The 15,962-nt window shown below is 33.6% G+C and overlaps 1 protein-coding gene across 1 annotated transcript in view; it reads left to right on the top strand.

Annotated features, from left to right (window-relative positions):
- The window catches only part of LOC133189200 (receptor-type tyrosine-protein phosphatase alpha-like), a 58,234-nt gene that overhangs the window by 41,010 nt on the left and 1,262 nt on the right, over window positions 1–15,962 (top strand). The window contains exons 23-26 of the mRNA XM_061324605.1: window positions 1,562–1,619; window positions 2,208–2,459; window positions 8,795–8,929; window positions 10,952–10,981. Of these exons, the coding sequence (XP_061180589.1) occupies window positions 1,562–1,619; window positions 2,208–2,459; window positions 8,795–8,929; window positions 10,952–10,981 (475 nt within the window). The remainder of the gene's footprint in view (window positions 1–1,561; window positions 1,620–2,207; window positions 2,460–8,794; window positions 8,930–10,951; window positions 10,982–15,962) is intronic.

The raw sequence follows: 15,962 nt of genomic DNA, 5'->3' as shown, positions 1-15,962 counted from the left end.
AGCGCCGCTCGCTATTACATTTTCAACACCTTCTCTGTTGTAATTGATAAGTGAAAGATCAAAAATGAAATGTCAAAGGATATACATGTACACTGTACTCTGCTTGTAGGCTTTGTTCTTCGCACATCAGTTGACCTTGCCTTAATTAAGGTATTCAATGTATAACGACCATATTTTATACCTAATAAACGAATGGTCCGATTTTTTCATCATGGTAGCATTTTGAAGGTGTTATCAAATAAAAATACTCCATCAAAGGAATTTATAAAATTTTGATTATTGTCCAATTAATTGCACCTTGAATTTTACATTGAAGTCTATGGGCAGCACATGTGTTATTAAAATATTGTAAAAAGTAATTTGGGCTTCATATAAATCTCTTGGTGAAAATATGCAAAAACTCTCTCTTTATTAATATATGAAATAAAATGAATCATTTACCACAGATATCTTGATAAAATTAAAATTTTCTTCTTTTCATCAAGGGCAGATAACTCTTCAAAAACGTTGAGGGTGCAAAATGGCCATCTTCTAATATGTTACCAGTCATGTGAATTTTATTCATTTCGTTTTCATCGTTATCTAGCTTTGTATATTTAACAAGTTTAATATCCCTTCATTATACATTGAATACCTTATGTCTGAAATTTTTTTTAATGATGTCAGAAATATTTTCATACGATCCAGTACTGAATAATCTTAAGCATTATGATTAGGCCAAATAAAAAAATATGTGTGGTTCCGGTTACCCGACCTTCCCTATTTTATACCCCCGACCCTAAACTTTTTTTTTGGCAATTTTCATATTTTTTCCGGAATTTTCCCCGATTTCCATCAATGGCTCCAGTTTTAAGTTCTAGTTTCAGCAATGATGGCCTCCTTGCAAAACATAGTTTAATAGTGTTAAATCCAAAGCAAACTAGCATGTAGGTGTCCCCTACCAATATTGACTAGTATATTATCACACCACATCTAAATGCCATTTGCAAAGCAGTGATAGGTTCTAAAGAAAAAATTAAGAAAATCATTTTGTTAAAAAAAAAAAAAATTCCCTACCTACCTACCCTAATTTTTTTGGAAGTGTAACCGGAATCACACATATTTTTTTGTTTGGCCTTATCGTTCCCTATCTCGAACTTTTCGACTTGACTCTTTTATATACTGTTAATATATTTGGCGTGTCCGATATATGAATGTCGGAAATTGACATTCCAACACGTAAATTGGATTTAACGCTTTCTGAATGTACTTTTTGCATGTATGAATATGTATACTCGAGACAGTTAACGATGCACTTGATTAAGCGAAAGCAGCTTTTCACGAAAGGGGCTGAATAAAATATATAGCCAAATGTAATACGTTTATAGTAATTTTTCTTTTTCAGTTAGGAGCAAAATAGTACTAGCAAAAACATATTTTTTCTCTTTTTTTCTCTGTCGGTTGACATTCAGAACAATTTAATTGCAAAGGTATCTTAATCCTGCTGACAAATTAATGAATGAAAAGAAGATATGCAGAATATGTAACACTTACCATCAACCAATATGTTAATCATTTGTAGAAAACCTCAGTCTTCTCTCAGATTATTCAGGCCAAGCAACACAGAGTGAATCTTATAGGTATCCAGACCTATACTTAGCAGACAAAGCAGTTGATGGTTATCTTCAGGAAGATCGCGGTGAAGACACGTGTAGCATTACTCTTGCTAATCCCCTTATTCAAACGGCTTGGTGGAAATTTCCGTTGAAACGCATGGCCAATGTAGCTTATTTGAAAATCTTCTTTAGAAATTCAAGTAAGAGTTTTAATTATTTCTATAAGAAATATAAATGTGAAAATAGGGAACAATTATCAAGTGCCACTATCTAGGGAGTTTAGCAGACGTGGACACATTGGCACACCAAAGGTGGAATTAAGTGCATAGCTCATTTGCATTGATCGAAAAATAAAAAAAAATCAAAGATATTAAAATAATGGCTATAATATTTCACTAAAAACCTCAGTAAATTTTCAGGCCAACGATAGGTTGTATTTGCAAACGTAGTCGCCTGTTTCAGATTGTTCGCAGAACATGATCAATAATGCAAAAACGTGCATTTATATCTAGATCTAAATTTTATCATCGTAAAAAATATTTTCTACTTCTTTAGACTCTCCCAAATCTTTTATGTGTATTTACGAAAGAGACAAAAATATCTATATTCCAGCTGTTAATCGTCATACAGGATTTTCTGTATTTGTGTTCAATGAGTCATCCTTTATCCCGCCGTCCAGTTCTGGAGAAACGGTCTACACTAACGACCCTTCTATCTGCCCTATGGACGAGATGATAATAAAAGTCAATAAACTGACCCAGGGAATAGCTTTGTATAATTCAAAGGATCCTCCTCTAGACACGAACTGCACAGGATATGAACCAACATTTGCTACCATTGAAATATGCGAAGTTTTGGTTATGGGTATGAGGCTTTTATGTATTGATAAATATATTTTTTTTATTTTCTTTTTAAATTATACGTAACACATGAATGATGATGAATTACATTCACTGAATATTTCTTTTATTTTTAATGAAAACTAGTTGTTGCTAATCAATAAAGAAAAACGGTCACCTTCTATCTACTTAGATCCTGTTTTAATAGCTAAATTAAGAAAAAATGTTCCTTCAAGAAGTATCAAAGTCAATTATTGATACATCTTCCTTTAGCTTAAAACTTAAATTAATTCTGTTTATCAGCCTTTATCTAGCGTCCCTTTGACTATACGTCAGTTCCTATGTTTTGTTTGTTTTTTTCCTTTAACATCCCTTCATGAATTTTTCATTTATATTGAAATGCCACCACTTGCCGGTGGAGGACTGCAACTTAAGACCTGTACTCGGCACCTACGGCCTTTGAGCAGTGAGAGATCTTTTTCGTGCCAGCACCTACTGTGAAACGCGGGAACTCGGATTATACGGTCTTATATGAAGGATTCCACATTACGCAGTGTGATTTCGAACCCATGATGTAATCTCCCTACTCCGCGACTCTAGACCAAACTCTTTAACCACAGCCTCACTCGGTCCCTTTGTAAATCTTTACATTTTCAACTATCTCCAGAACCACTGGGCCAGTTTTCAATCAAACTTGTCACAAAGCTTCGACGAACACAGGCAAACACTATTTCTTCAAATAAATGGACATTACATCTCCTAAAAATAATAGGGAATGACTTAAATAGTGAAAGTTTTGTGGTATAATGTTTTTTTTTTCTATATGCCCCTTCTTAAGAACCACAGTATCTGAAAAAAACTAATCTTCCTTAACTAAATGTATATAAAAAAACGGTTCAAAATTGACTCCGGAAGTAGGGTGTGGCCACAAAAGAGAATCAAAGATTTAAAAAGAATATTTAGTAAAATATCTTCTTCCTAAAATTATCAGCTTAGATAAATAAGAATCCATGCAAGCAATCTGAGGTAGGGTAGATTCAAACTTGTTCAAATCATGGCCCTTTTCGGACATGGAGGGGTCTTAATAAAGGATCAAAATTTTACAAGAATATTTATAAGGAACATCTTTTTACAAGTATTTTTTTTCTTAAGAACACCCCTATGATCAGTTCTATTAACATTTAAACAACACCATGTAGTGCAGTTTCAAACGTTGAAATATGGTGTGAAGCACAGATAGGGATTCATGTTGTATGGGAATACGCATGAAATTGAAAAAAAAAAAGAACTCGTTAAATTATATAAATATGAAAACATTCCGAATTTATGTGGATTCAGATCCTTTTTAAAATAATGGTATTTTCGGTTGAGGTGGGGCTAAAATCTTGGATCAAGTTTTACATCCTGCATCAAAAAAATATTCTCAAGAACACGACACTATTTGACAAATTGATATTGTAGAATCCCCATTACATGTATGTGTCTATTCAAGTTTCTGCAAGCTGGTTAAGTTAAGATCTCTTGGAGTTATGGTTGGGCCAGAATATTGTGTCCAATTTTCAGATAGGATGAGACTAAATAGGAGACAAATAGGAGACAGGTCTTTAAGGAACTTCTGATAAAAATCAGAATGGTCGGTATTACTCATGTGAGCGTGGTGTTCAATGGTTCTTTCGTTTGTGTCTTTTGATTTCAGGTTGTCCCTCGCAACATTACGGGCAAACATGTGCTCCTTGCAATCTGAGATGCCATGATCAACAATGTGACGCATTTAATGGTTCCTGTATTTATGGGTGTAACAATACCTTTATGAGGTCATCGGATTGCTGTAAGTTTTTTTTATCCGGATCCGATAAAATAATGTAAATTGATGCAGTTAAATCTCATTTTCTTTAAATCATTCTTCATTTTAATTAACAAAGGTATGGTTTAAAAGACTTCATGCAAATGAAACGCCTCGTAATTTTTACAGGTTTTGTTTCATACTTTGGCTTAGAATGTCAGGAGTAATACGACATGCACAATTAAAAACTTTAGATGCAGAGATACATTTTGACTTCAAGCATGATACAAGAGACCCAAGGGCCTCGAATCGCTCTTCTGATAAACTGTACAACCTATTACTTATATTGAAGCCTCTTAGTATCCTGCATATTTAGATAAAGCCTTGAAATTCCAAACGTAGGTCATCATGACCTACATTTTAGATAAAACACTCTTGAGAACCCAGGAGGATTCTAAGCCAATTAAGAGTAGGTCATGGTGACCTACTTATCACTTGTCATTCTCTGAGGACCCAAGATGCATCAACTAAGTTTGATGATTTTAAGCCAATTCATACCTAAAATATTTTTAAAATTATAACCATAAAATTTCAAAGTAGGTCACAGTGACCTACTTTTCAGATGACATACTATGAGGACCCAAGATGCATCAACTGACAAAGTTTGATGATTCTAAGTCAATAAGTACCTGATATATTTAAATAAAGCCATAAAATTTCAAAAAGAGGTCACAGTGACCTCCATATCAGTCGACTATTTCTCTGCGGACCAAAGATGCATCAACTGACAAAGTTTGATGATTCTAAGCCAATTAGTAACCGAAATATTCAATTATAGTCAAATAAATTGAAAAAGTAGGTCACGGTGACCTACTTTTCAGTCGACCTACTCCAAGGACCCAAGATATATCAACTGACAAAGTTTGATGATTCTAAACCAATTAGTACCCGAAATATTTAATTATAGTCATATAAATTGAAAAGTAGGTCACAGTGACCTACTTTTCAGTCGGCCTACTCCGAGAACCCAATATGTATCAACTGACAAAATTTGATGATTCTAAGCCAAATAGTACATGAAAATATTAAATAAAGCAATAAAATTTCGAAAGTAGGTCAGGGTGACCTACTTTTCAGTTGTTTTACTCCGAGGAACCCAAGATGCATCAACTGACAAAGTTTGATGATTGTAAGCAAATTAGTGCCTGAAATAGTTAATTAAAGCCATAAATTTTCAAAAGTAGGTCGATGTGACCTACTTTTCAGTTGTTGTACTCCGATGACCCAAGATGTATCAACTGACAAAGTTTGATGATTCTAAGCCAATTAGTACCCAAAATATTTAATTAAAGCCATAAATTTTCAAAAGTAGGTCACGGTGACCTACATTTCAGTCGACCTACTCCGAAGACCCAAAATGCATCAACTGACAAAGTTTGATGATTCTTAGCCAATTAGTACCCGACATATTTAATTACAGTCATATAAATTGAAAAGTAGGTCACGGTGACCTACTTTTTAGTTGACGTTTTTTGATAACTTAAGATGCATCAACTTATTAAGTTTTATGACCATAGGCCTTAAAATGTCAAAATTCTGCCTCTAAAAGGCTTTGAAATCGAAGTTCAAAAAGTAGGTCACGGTGACCTACTTTTTTTTTAAAAAAAGTTTTATGGCCCCAAGATGCATCATCTTACAACATTAAATGATTCTAAATCTCTCAGTATTCGAATTAATGACCTTAATTGTTTTGAAAAAGATAAGCCATAAAATAAAATTTAAAACGTAGGTCAATGCGACCTACTTTTTAGTCGACGTACTCCGAGGTCCCAAGATACATCAACTGACAAAGTTTGATGATCATAGGCCTTAAATTCTTCAAAATATGCCTTTAAATCATTTTGAAAAAGAATGGCCGCAAAATTTAAAAGAGTAGGTCACCGTGACCTACTTTTGAGTCAACATGATATGAAGTCCTTAGATGCATCAACTGACAAGATTTGATGATCTTAGTTTTCATAGCAAGCAAAATATCGCTATTTTAATAAAATGTTATTTTTGGTCAACTTTGAAGTGACCTTGAGGCCACGCCCTTTGCCCCAGGGTATTGCCTTGAACAATTTTTAATCTTCAACATATCCTCATCCTTTTGTGTAAGTTTGGTGATAATCTGCCCAGTGGTTTTTGAGAAGATTTTTTAGCAACCAGTATTTTTGTTTTTATTTTCCTAATTATCTCCCCTTGTTTAAGGGTCACAACCCTTGTTTTAGTATAAACGGGCGCCCTTGTGCCAAGGATACCCTGTGGCAAATTTGACAATAATTGGCCAAGGGTGTCTTGAGTCATGACCCATATTCTAAAAAGTTTATGTAAACTGCACAAATGTCCATATTAGCTCTTTGAGCCTTTGGCTCAGAAGAGCTAATAATGATCATGTATAAACAGGATAGTACAGTACCAACCAGACCCAACCTGACAAATAAGCAGTTCCAGATAGCAGACCCTGGAACTGCTTTGGGACCGCTATGAGACTGCTGTGGGACTGCTCTAGAAAGCAGACCCAGCAGTCCCAGCACTCCCTGGGACTGCTTTGTTCACTCATGCGTGAAAAAGGTTCCGTGTGACATGATAGCTCCGCCCCTTGTGTATTCTGAATTTGCAGTGTCCCTTTTGTTGTTTTGTTTACTTTCAGCAGAGAGGTGTTCAAGTTAAAAATTTAAAAAAAACAAACAAGGATTTCTTACAAAATTTTAATAAGTAGAGATAGTTTTACATATAATTTCTAAATGTCTTCAGGGGCTGTTAATTTAAACAATTTTAATCTAAAATGTCAGGAGATGATTTTTATCCCTTAGGTTAAACTTTAATACAAGTGTTTGAAAAAAAAAAGATTTATCTAGGCCTATTTAATTAATTAATGCTGTCAAATTATGTACTCAAAGTTTGCATTAGCACTATTTACAAAAAACAAATAAAAATCAAACTTGTCATTTCAGTAAGATATTCAGAGGGATGCACTGTAATGGATTTTTTTTTCTTAATTGAAAAAGCTAATACCATGATAGAAAAAAGAGTATTCCATGCTATTTTTTACAGCTCTCAAACAAAACCTAATAATTTATTAAATGATCATGAAATAAAATTATTCTACCATTCTTACTCACATAAACAGTGTGAATAATTATTGGGAAATTTATTTATGGATTAGATTTTAATTTATAAACAAGTTATAAAAAGAGTACATTTATTTGAAAAATAAACATTTGAAAATATCGGGAATTGTGACTTATTTCTTATTTGTTTTGTCTGTGTTTATCTGGCCGATTAATAAAAAGCAATACAATTGTATTAAATGGTGTCAACACCTAAGATTTCAATCGCCTTTGGGCATGATTAACAGAAAGTCAATGCATGTTATTTGGGTATCAGTGTTACACAACACTGAACATGCTAGTCAATAATGACACTAATTTATTTATGTACTGCAAAAAAATCTTTGTTTCAATAAATATGTATAAAAAGTTTTCGGGATTAATTAATTTTGTACATAATCTGAGGGTTCCTTTCTCGTGGTTTACAGATGTACACTCGAACGTTTATATAATAAAACACTTAAAACTGAGTGTTATTGTTTTCTGTTACTTAGAGAATCTATAACGACAATTATATTAGCAGGTCAGTGAAAATAACCATGACTGAAAAAATAATATTCGGCAAAATTTAACAAAGAATTTTGGAAAGCTCCAAAACTTAAGAAATATGCGTTCAGAGTAAAGTATGGGAATCGACCTTGCTCTATAATTATAAGAGCTATTTAAAGCCAACTCTGGTAGAAAATAAACAATTCAAGGTTAATTTTCTATTAAAAAAATAAATAAATATGGAAACCAATATCAATCACAGAAAAAAAATTGATTTATTTTGGTGAAAAATTAAAATACCACATAATTGTGTTTAAATATTCATGTTTTTAGTAGGTGTGAATGTCTTCGTTCAATAATTATTTTTTCTTTCTATACGCGTACTGTGATTTTCTTAATAGTTCAGAAATGACTGTCGCCTAAGAATAGTAAAAATTTGTTGATACTACTCAGAAAGAAATGCAACATCAATTTCAACTGCCTTTTATAGTTACATTGTTTATCGGTAATCTCATTTCTGATTTCATTTCTCATTAACCCCGCCACTGAGACTGCTGTGGACTGCTCTGGGATTACTGTGGGACTGCTTTAGCAGTCCCAGAAAGCAGTCCCCAGGACAGCTCTGGGACTGCTTTGTGTCAGGTTGGGTCTGGTTGGTACTGCATGTTCATGAGATTAATTGAATGGACGATATAGAACTATCTCTTATTGCCATTCATTCAAACAATGTTTAAGTATACATTTATGTATATAAGATTGTTTTTAATTACAAGTTTTCTAAAGCCTAGTTTGATTATCCCTCTTTCTCTTTTATTTGATTTAATGACGATAATACATGAATTTTTTCTACTTAATTTATTTACTACTTTGAAAATCAAAGAAAAAAAATTCTTTTTTAAACACGGTTATAATGCATCCTTTGTTTTGATACCACAGCATGCGTAATTGGACATTATGGAATCATCTGTGAGGAAATGTGTGGAAGATGTTTCACTGGAACCTACTGTGACCAGTTTACTGGTGAATGTCCTAAAGGATGCTTAGAAAACTGGCAAGGTGTCAAATGTAATGGTAAATAATTAAAAACTTTTTTAAATCGCATTTGAACGAATCAAAAATAATAACTTCAATTAATTTTACTGCTTATATATGTACTCTGATTTTTGTGGTATTTCTAAGTCAAGATTTCAACGAAAGAGTGCAGAAAAATATTCCTATGGGTGATCCTTACTTTATATAACGAATGTATGTCTTTTTCTGTCATTGATTAAATACCTGGATTGATTGATTGATTGTATGTTGTTTTACGTCCCTTTCGAGAATTTTTCACTCATATAGAGACGTCACCATATACCGGTGAAGGGCTTCAAATTTTGACCTTTACTCGGCACTCAGGGCCATTGAGCAGTAATGGATCTTTATCGTGCCAACGCCTGCCGTGACACGGGGCCTCGGTTTTTAAGGTCTCATTCGAAGGACCCGCAACTTTCACTTCAAAGTGCCGAGCGCATGGCGAAGGAACAATTGCTACCCATTTTTTATCGACTTAGGTCTGTCGCGGCCGAGATTCGAACTCACGACCTCCCGATCACGGAGCGAGCGCTCTACCGACTGAGCTACTGTGAACGGTATTAAACACCTGGACTTCAGGGAAATGAACGTTTCGTGCAGTGTAGCGCAAAGTATTTAAATAATTCTGAATTACCAATTGAAAAGTACATTCATAATTAAATGGAATGTATTTGAAAGACATACTTCAAGTAGTGGTACATGTACCACGCCTTTTTCTGACCCTTACCTTTCTAATCAGACCCTTTGACTCCTATAGTAATGTAAAAAAAAAGTCTGCTTGCTTACCATCCAAAACATAAATATTTGTCTGATAAATTCAAGGTTTGAGAATTTTGTGTCCTTATACTGTGAGGTCCTTATACTGTGTGATCCATGAAAATGTTAGTATATGTGACATTTATTATCTGCCATTGTTTAAAGATTTTGGTCGTCAGAAATTATGCTACAAAGACGCATATTGCATTTGTTAATGCTGCATTTAAATATTCTGTTTATCGAAAAAATAATGTAACTGTAAGCGATATAAGTAATGCATTAAATGTAAAGATAATGGACAGTAATCAACCTCAAAAGTTCAATCAAATAATACAGATTTGGAACAAAGCGAACACGGACCTCAAAAAACATCAACGGTGGGTTCAGGTGCCAAGAAGGAGTAAGTATCCCCTGCCGACCGGTCACACCCGCCTCGTGCTCCTTTACATGATGTTCTGATAAGTCACACAATCCGTATAGTGAGTCCTTTTCTATAAAGTCAAACGTAGTATTAAGTAATGTCCTATCAATTTTCTAATTTCATATGAAACGTATCAGTCAAAATACGACCCAACAATAGGATATATTTGTAAATAAGATCATTATAACGACTAATAACAGTCAAAATACTACCCAACAATGGGTTATATTCGTAAATAAGATCATTATAACAACTACATTTCAAATATGGGAATTGTTGACTTTACACTATATATCAAAGTGCTTTTGAAACTATAGTAAACTATAGAAACTAATCTTTTTTTAATTTTCTTTTTTTTGGGGGGGGGGGGAGGGAGGGAATGGACTTAGGATTAGGTTATTTAATTCCTTGATATTTGTACAAAATGCAAGCTGCAGGTACTAGCTGGAAAAAAATAAGCTAATATTTAAAATCTTCGAATAATATCAAATAATGATTTTTAAGCGATTTTCAGAATGTCAAGATTATAAATATGGACCAAACTGCGTATTTAACTGTGGCCACTGTAAGAATAGCACACCCTGCTCAAAGACTGATGGGACGTGTGGAAATGGATGTGATTCTGGATGGAGCGGGTCATTTTGCTTAGAACGTAATACTAAGTGTTTCTAAATAAAGTTACATAGTGCTTAAACACGAATGGAAGCATAAAACTAGATAAGCAATTGATGCAATATCATTTTGAAGAGAGTAGTGGAAATGTAATAAAATTTTATTTATTCCAAAAAAATAAAAACCATTCTCCTTTTTAATCTACGTTGATATAATTTTCTTGTTGATTTCAGTGCCACCGTCCACTGCAAAGGTAGATGCAGGTAAGAAAATTAACTCATTCTACAACTTTCAATGCATAGGAGAAAATATAATCGAGCGATTGATGTTTTCTAACTTATTCTTTCTTGAATATCAACTAACTATCAGCTTTGTCAAATGTACCACAAACACTGAAAATTTTGATGAATTACATTGTTTATTCTTTGGGATTCAAGGACCGAAGACATTTCTTTGAACCTTCCTAATTTGATATCAATATAAGAGTATTTTCGATTTTAAGTTTTTGTCACTGTTTATCTATAGATCGAGGCATGTTTTTCAAAGAAAAACAACATGTATTCAAACACAACTTTCCAATATTTTAACATACAGATGATTGGTTTTTGAGGACCCCGTCAGTCATTACCCTTGTTGGTTCATCGCTTTTTGTCGTCACTATTCTTAGCATAGGAATTCGAATATTCTACATCAAAAGATTGCGAAATATCATGCGGAAAAATAAAGAAAAATGCTGCAGGAAATCAGACTCAAATAAGGACACAATGCCCTGCGTATGTGAACAAAGAGACGATACAGGCGAAACTCATGACTATAATTATATGAATTCTACACAACAGGACTACGGAAATGAAATTATACTCGTCTATGAAAACGTATAATTTGTTTGCTTCGTCAGTTCTTTTATATTTTTATGTTTGAGGAAAATTATTTTTTGTAAATTAGGAATCATTAAAAAATAACTATTGCTAATTTCATATTCAAAAACAATACTTAGCAAAAGTTCACAATAGTAAAAGAAAGTTCCATATTTATCTTTTTTAATCGCTGTACGTTCAAAAGGTTCCACTGTAAATAAATAGAAATCTGAAACCGACATATAGTTAAGGAAATAAAATTTCGACGAGTTACAAAGTAAAGTTATTACATACTAAGTACAAAAAATAGTGTTTATGCCTATAAGTAGATTAAGTCATTTCAGCTTCTTAAACTGAATCAGATTCTGCAGTGATGATGTTAGTTTGTAGCTTAAACTTTGAATTAAAAAAAATGTAATAATGCTTTTATGTTTCGTTCATTATCTCTGTAAAAATGAGTTAATTTTTATTTAGATATTTGATATAATGAACTAGTTTTTGTTTACCTGATTGTATTTGTGTACATAAGGGTATTTGTGTCAATACTGTGAACTTTTCTCAGACTGTGACTACTGATTTGGATAAGCCATTCATTAATAAAGGTGCAGCTCTTGGTACACACCCTAAAATTACGCATAGCTAATGACAAATTCTGAGTGGATTTAAGGGGGAAAATTAGACTCAAAATTACGCCTCTTATTCTCCGCCTGGACTCAGCATCTTTTGAGTGGGAATTTTCAGAAAAAATTCAGTACAGTTAGGCAGCTGGAAAACTTGAACTCTCAATTCCTTGCAAGGATTTCTGACTTACAAATTTTTCTATTAGAAATTCATATATTAGAATATATTTATTTGCAGACCTGTTTACCCATACTATTGTCTTTCAGTAATTTTTTTTTTTATTAAATTTGTCAGTGAGATTAGGCATTTGCTAGTAAGATTTCACATTCCATCGATTTTAATTACAAGAGGACAAATACATTTCTGATTACCAAAACATGGTTTAATTACAAAGAAAAAATGGTTTAACAAATCATATGAATAAAGTATACAAAGATTGCATTACTTACATTGGGGTTTCTGTCTTTTTTTTTTTTTAAACCATCGCGTTTTTGCAACCCGACATCACTTGAGTGTTTGAAATCTTTCTCTTTTAAAGCGTTAAACTGGGACAGATAATAACGAAAACTAACTGCTAAAATCAAAACGAACGGATTTCTGTATTTTCCTACTAGCAAAAACGGGAGAAGTACTTTTGACTCAAAGTCCGTACAAAATAGGGCGAAATCGTAAGAGTAAACATGTCTGTATTTGGCATTATAATTTTTTTTAAATAGAAAGTGTACACCTCCAAATTTCCTTAGGTCCACTTTATTGACATTTCAAAGCAGATAATGATTAATCCCCCCAAAAATCAATCAGATTCTATTCTATTAGGGTAATGACACACATAACAAATATTTTCATTATTACTCTGGACTTCCAAAAACACACATCCTTCTTTAACATTTTTCATTGCAATATAATTTGACCAGTTTTCTGTACTGTCAATATATTACAATGCTCAGAAAAATTCAAGCATTTCAGTGTTTCCATCAAAGCTATGACTGAGCTGTTGTCATTAATAAGTAGAAAAAAATCTTACTAGACCAAAGCACATTGCATCCCCACAAAAATACATTACTGTGGAATTGTCACGCTTCTTCATTCTTGCATACTCCAAACCATATATGATATGATTGAAAAAATCAATTCTTTTGAATGTACTAAATTTGTCAATAATTAGTGCATGGCCCAGATAATCACAGAGCTTTCTGTATTCATCTCTAGGCAAATCTCGAGATTTTACCCCACCTAAAATACACTCCCCCTTTTCTATCATTTCACCTCTAATCAATACATTTGGTGATTCAACAGAGTTGAATAGTTTTTCTACCTTTGACCCTTCAACTGTGTTTTTCACATACTTTTGTTTCAATTCAGGCAATTTCTGCAAAAAAGAGACCCCAGTAACAATTTGACTATCAATGTGCTGTGTGCCTTGGATCATTTTCAACAGGGAGTCATTTTTATCTAGCAACTATGGGTAAACAATGGCCTTAAAAACGAACATTATCTGCTAAGTGTAAGAGCTGATGAATATTGTCATGAAACATTTGTCATACAAAACTTCAAAGTCAGCACAAAAATTGAATAGCATTGATTCTGCATCTGAAATTTTTTATCAAGTGAGCTACCTTCTTTTAAAAGAATAAGCATGGCATTGACAAGATATCTTGCAAGAAGTGCTGAAACCTCACTGAATCTAAAATACCATACAAAAAGGTGCACCAAAGTACAACAAAAATGAATGATATTCTGGAGCCCGTACTTCGTCATTTTCAATAGATCGAGGTAACCTACATATGTCTTATGATGGCTTTAAATTTCTTAATCTATTGTCAACATCTTTGACATGTTTATGAAAACTGAAATTTTTACTACTAAACTCTGCTGCAAACCAGAGACGTATAGTCAACAGCAATTTCATTTACAATGTCAAACTTGGGGGAAAAAGTCAGCCATGATGGCCCTTTTACATCATTGACACTAGGTCGGGAAGTTCCTTTCTCCAGATTATCTAAGGCTTCTTGTGCATCACGACAAACAGCATTTACTGTTCTTTCTGGACCTTTTGGATGAGCAGACAAATATGGAAAAACATGTGTATATCCTTTTCAACGTTATGCTGTTTCGCCTTTTTGCATGCATTTCCAACAAGAATATGCTCCATTAAACTGAACACCATTGCATACAAGACAACGAGCTGGAAGGTCTCCTGTGTCACAATGTAGGTATCCTTTACTTAAAAAGTTTTCTAGAGAGGGAGAAAAGCAATTTATTCCGTCGTGCAATGTTTTAAAAGAATCCAAGGATGGAGATAGGTAAGTTCCAATGGCTTGTTTGTGTGGGCCAAACCAAAGTCCTGCAATTATCATGTTCTCTTTCAACATGCATAGTTTGTAAGGTAACTCGTTTATTACCATGAATAATGGCCAAACTGAAACTTTACTGCTCTTGAATACAAGGGCACCATCTGTGTTAAATGTAAAAGATTTGTTTTCTGGTTTCGACAGCGGCCCATCATTTTCACAATAGGATTTGTACAATCGTCCATCATACACATTTCTATATTTCCAATTCCTGTTTTGTGCTTGAAATCTCACTTGAAGTTTTTCAAAGAAATCGATATTTCACTACTTTGTTGTAATCGTTATTTCAAATGTATAAAGCTTTGAGTTTTCAAATATTACACCACTCTCAACTTACACGCTTCCAGGGGGTCACGTGATCAACCTCGGAACTCTTGAACCATTTCCGTCAATGGCTTCGTGAAAGTACGATTTCTGGTGAGAGATTGCCAAAACCTATTCAAGTGCTGCATATTATTGATTGATTGTATGTTGTTTTACGTCCCATTCGGGAATTTTTCACTCATATAGAGACGTCACCATATACCGGGTGAAGGGCTTCAAATTATGAACTTTACTAGGTGTTCCGTCCTTCGTACGAATTATTAAAGGTACGAGTTGTTAATACAAGTTGTTCTAGAAGCCATGAGGCTGACCTATTGTTTAGCTGTTAATTTTTTGGAAGATTAGGGAAATCACTGTGTAAGTGATTGAATACACTTGTAAATTTATTCTTTTATGTGTACTTTATTTAATGTGTAATGCATAGCTTCAGTTACTGAATATTTATATTGCTTTCTTTCACTTGGATAAAAATGATGTAAAGTAACTTGTAAGAATTTCATTTTATGCAAATAGTAGAATTTAAGACAAATACATTGCTGTTTGAAACATTTTTTCTATGGAACGCCATAACAGTCATCATCAAAGTTGGTTAAGTCGTACGCTAATAGTATGTTATATGTGAACATTTTCTTATTAGTCCTTTTGTTTTCTTTGTAGTCCTTTACCACATGCCATCTTACATATTCGTCTTAGTCAATAAATTCATCAGTTTATATGGACTTGGAGTATTCTGTGTAGATGCGTGGTTATCTGACTGCCTGCTAATCACGAGACAGTACACTAGGCACTCAGGGCCATTGAGCAGCGAGGGATCTTTATCGTGCCAACTCCTGCCGTACGTGTGACACGGGGCCTCGGTTTTTAAGGTCTCATCTGAAGGAACCGCAACTTTCACTTCAAAGTGCCGAGCGCATGGCGAAGGAACAGGTTCTACCCATTTTTTATCGACTTAGGTCAGTCGCAGCCGAGATTCGAACTGCTGCATATGTCAAAAAAATAAAAATATGTAGTTTACCAACACGGTTTAAATACATGTATTCATTAATATTTATGCATTGGTTATTTGTCAGCTCGCGTACTTTTATTTACTC

This window comes from Saccostrea echinata, unplaced genomic scaffold, assembly GCF_033153115.1.
Source record: "Saccostrea echinata isolate AGI-Se365-2 ecotype Australia unplaced genomic scaffold, CSIRO_AGI_Sech_v1 ptg000017l, whole genome shotgun sequence".
NCBI lineage: Eukaryota > Metazoa > Mollusca > Bivalvia > Ostreida > Ostreidae > Saccostrea > Saccostrea echinata.
This window is presented reverse-complemented; position numbering and strand designations above follow the sequence as displayed.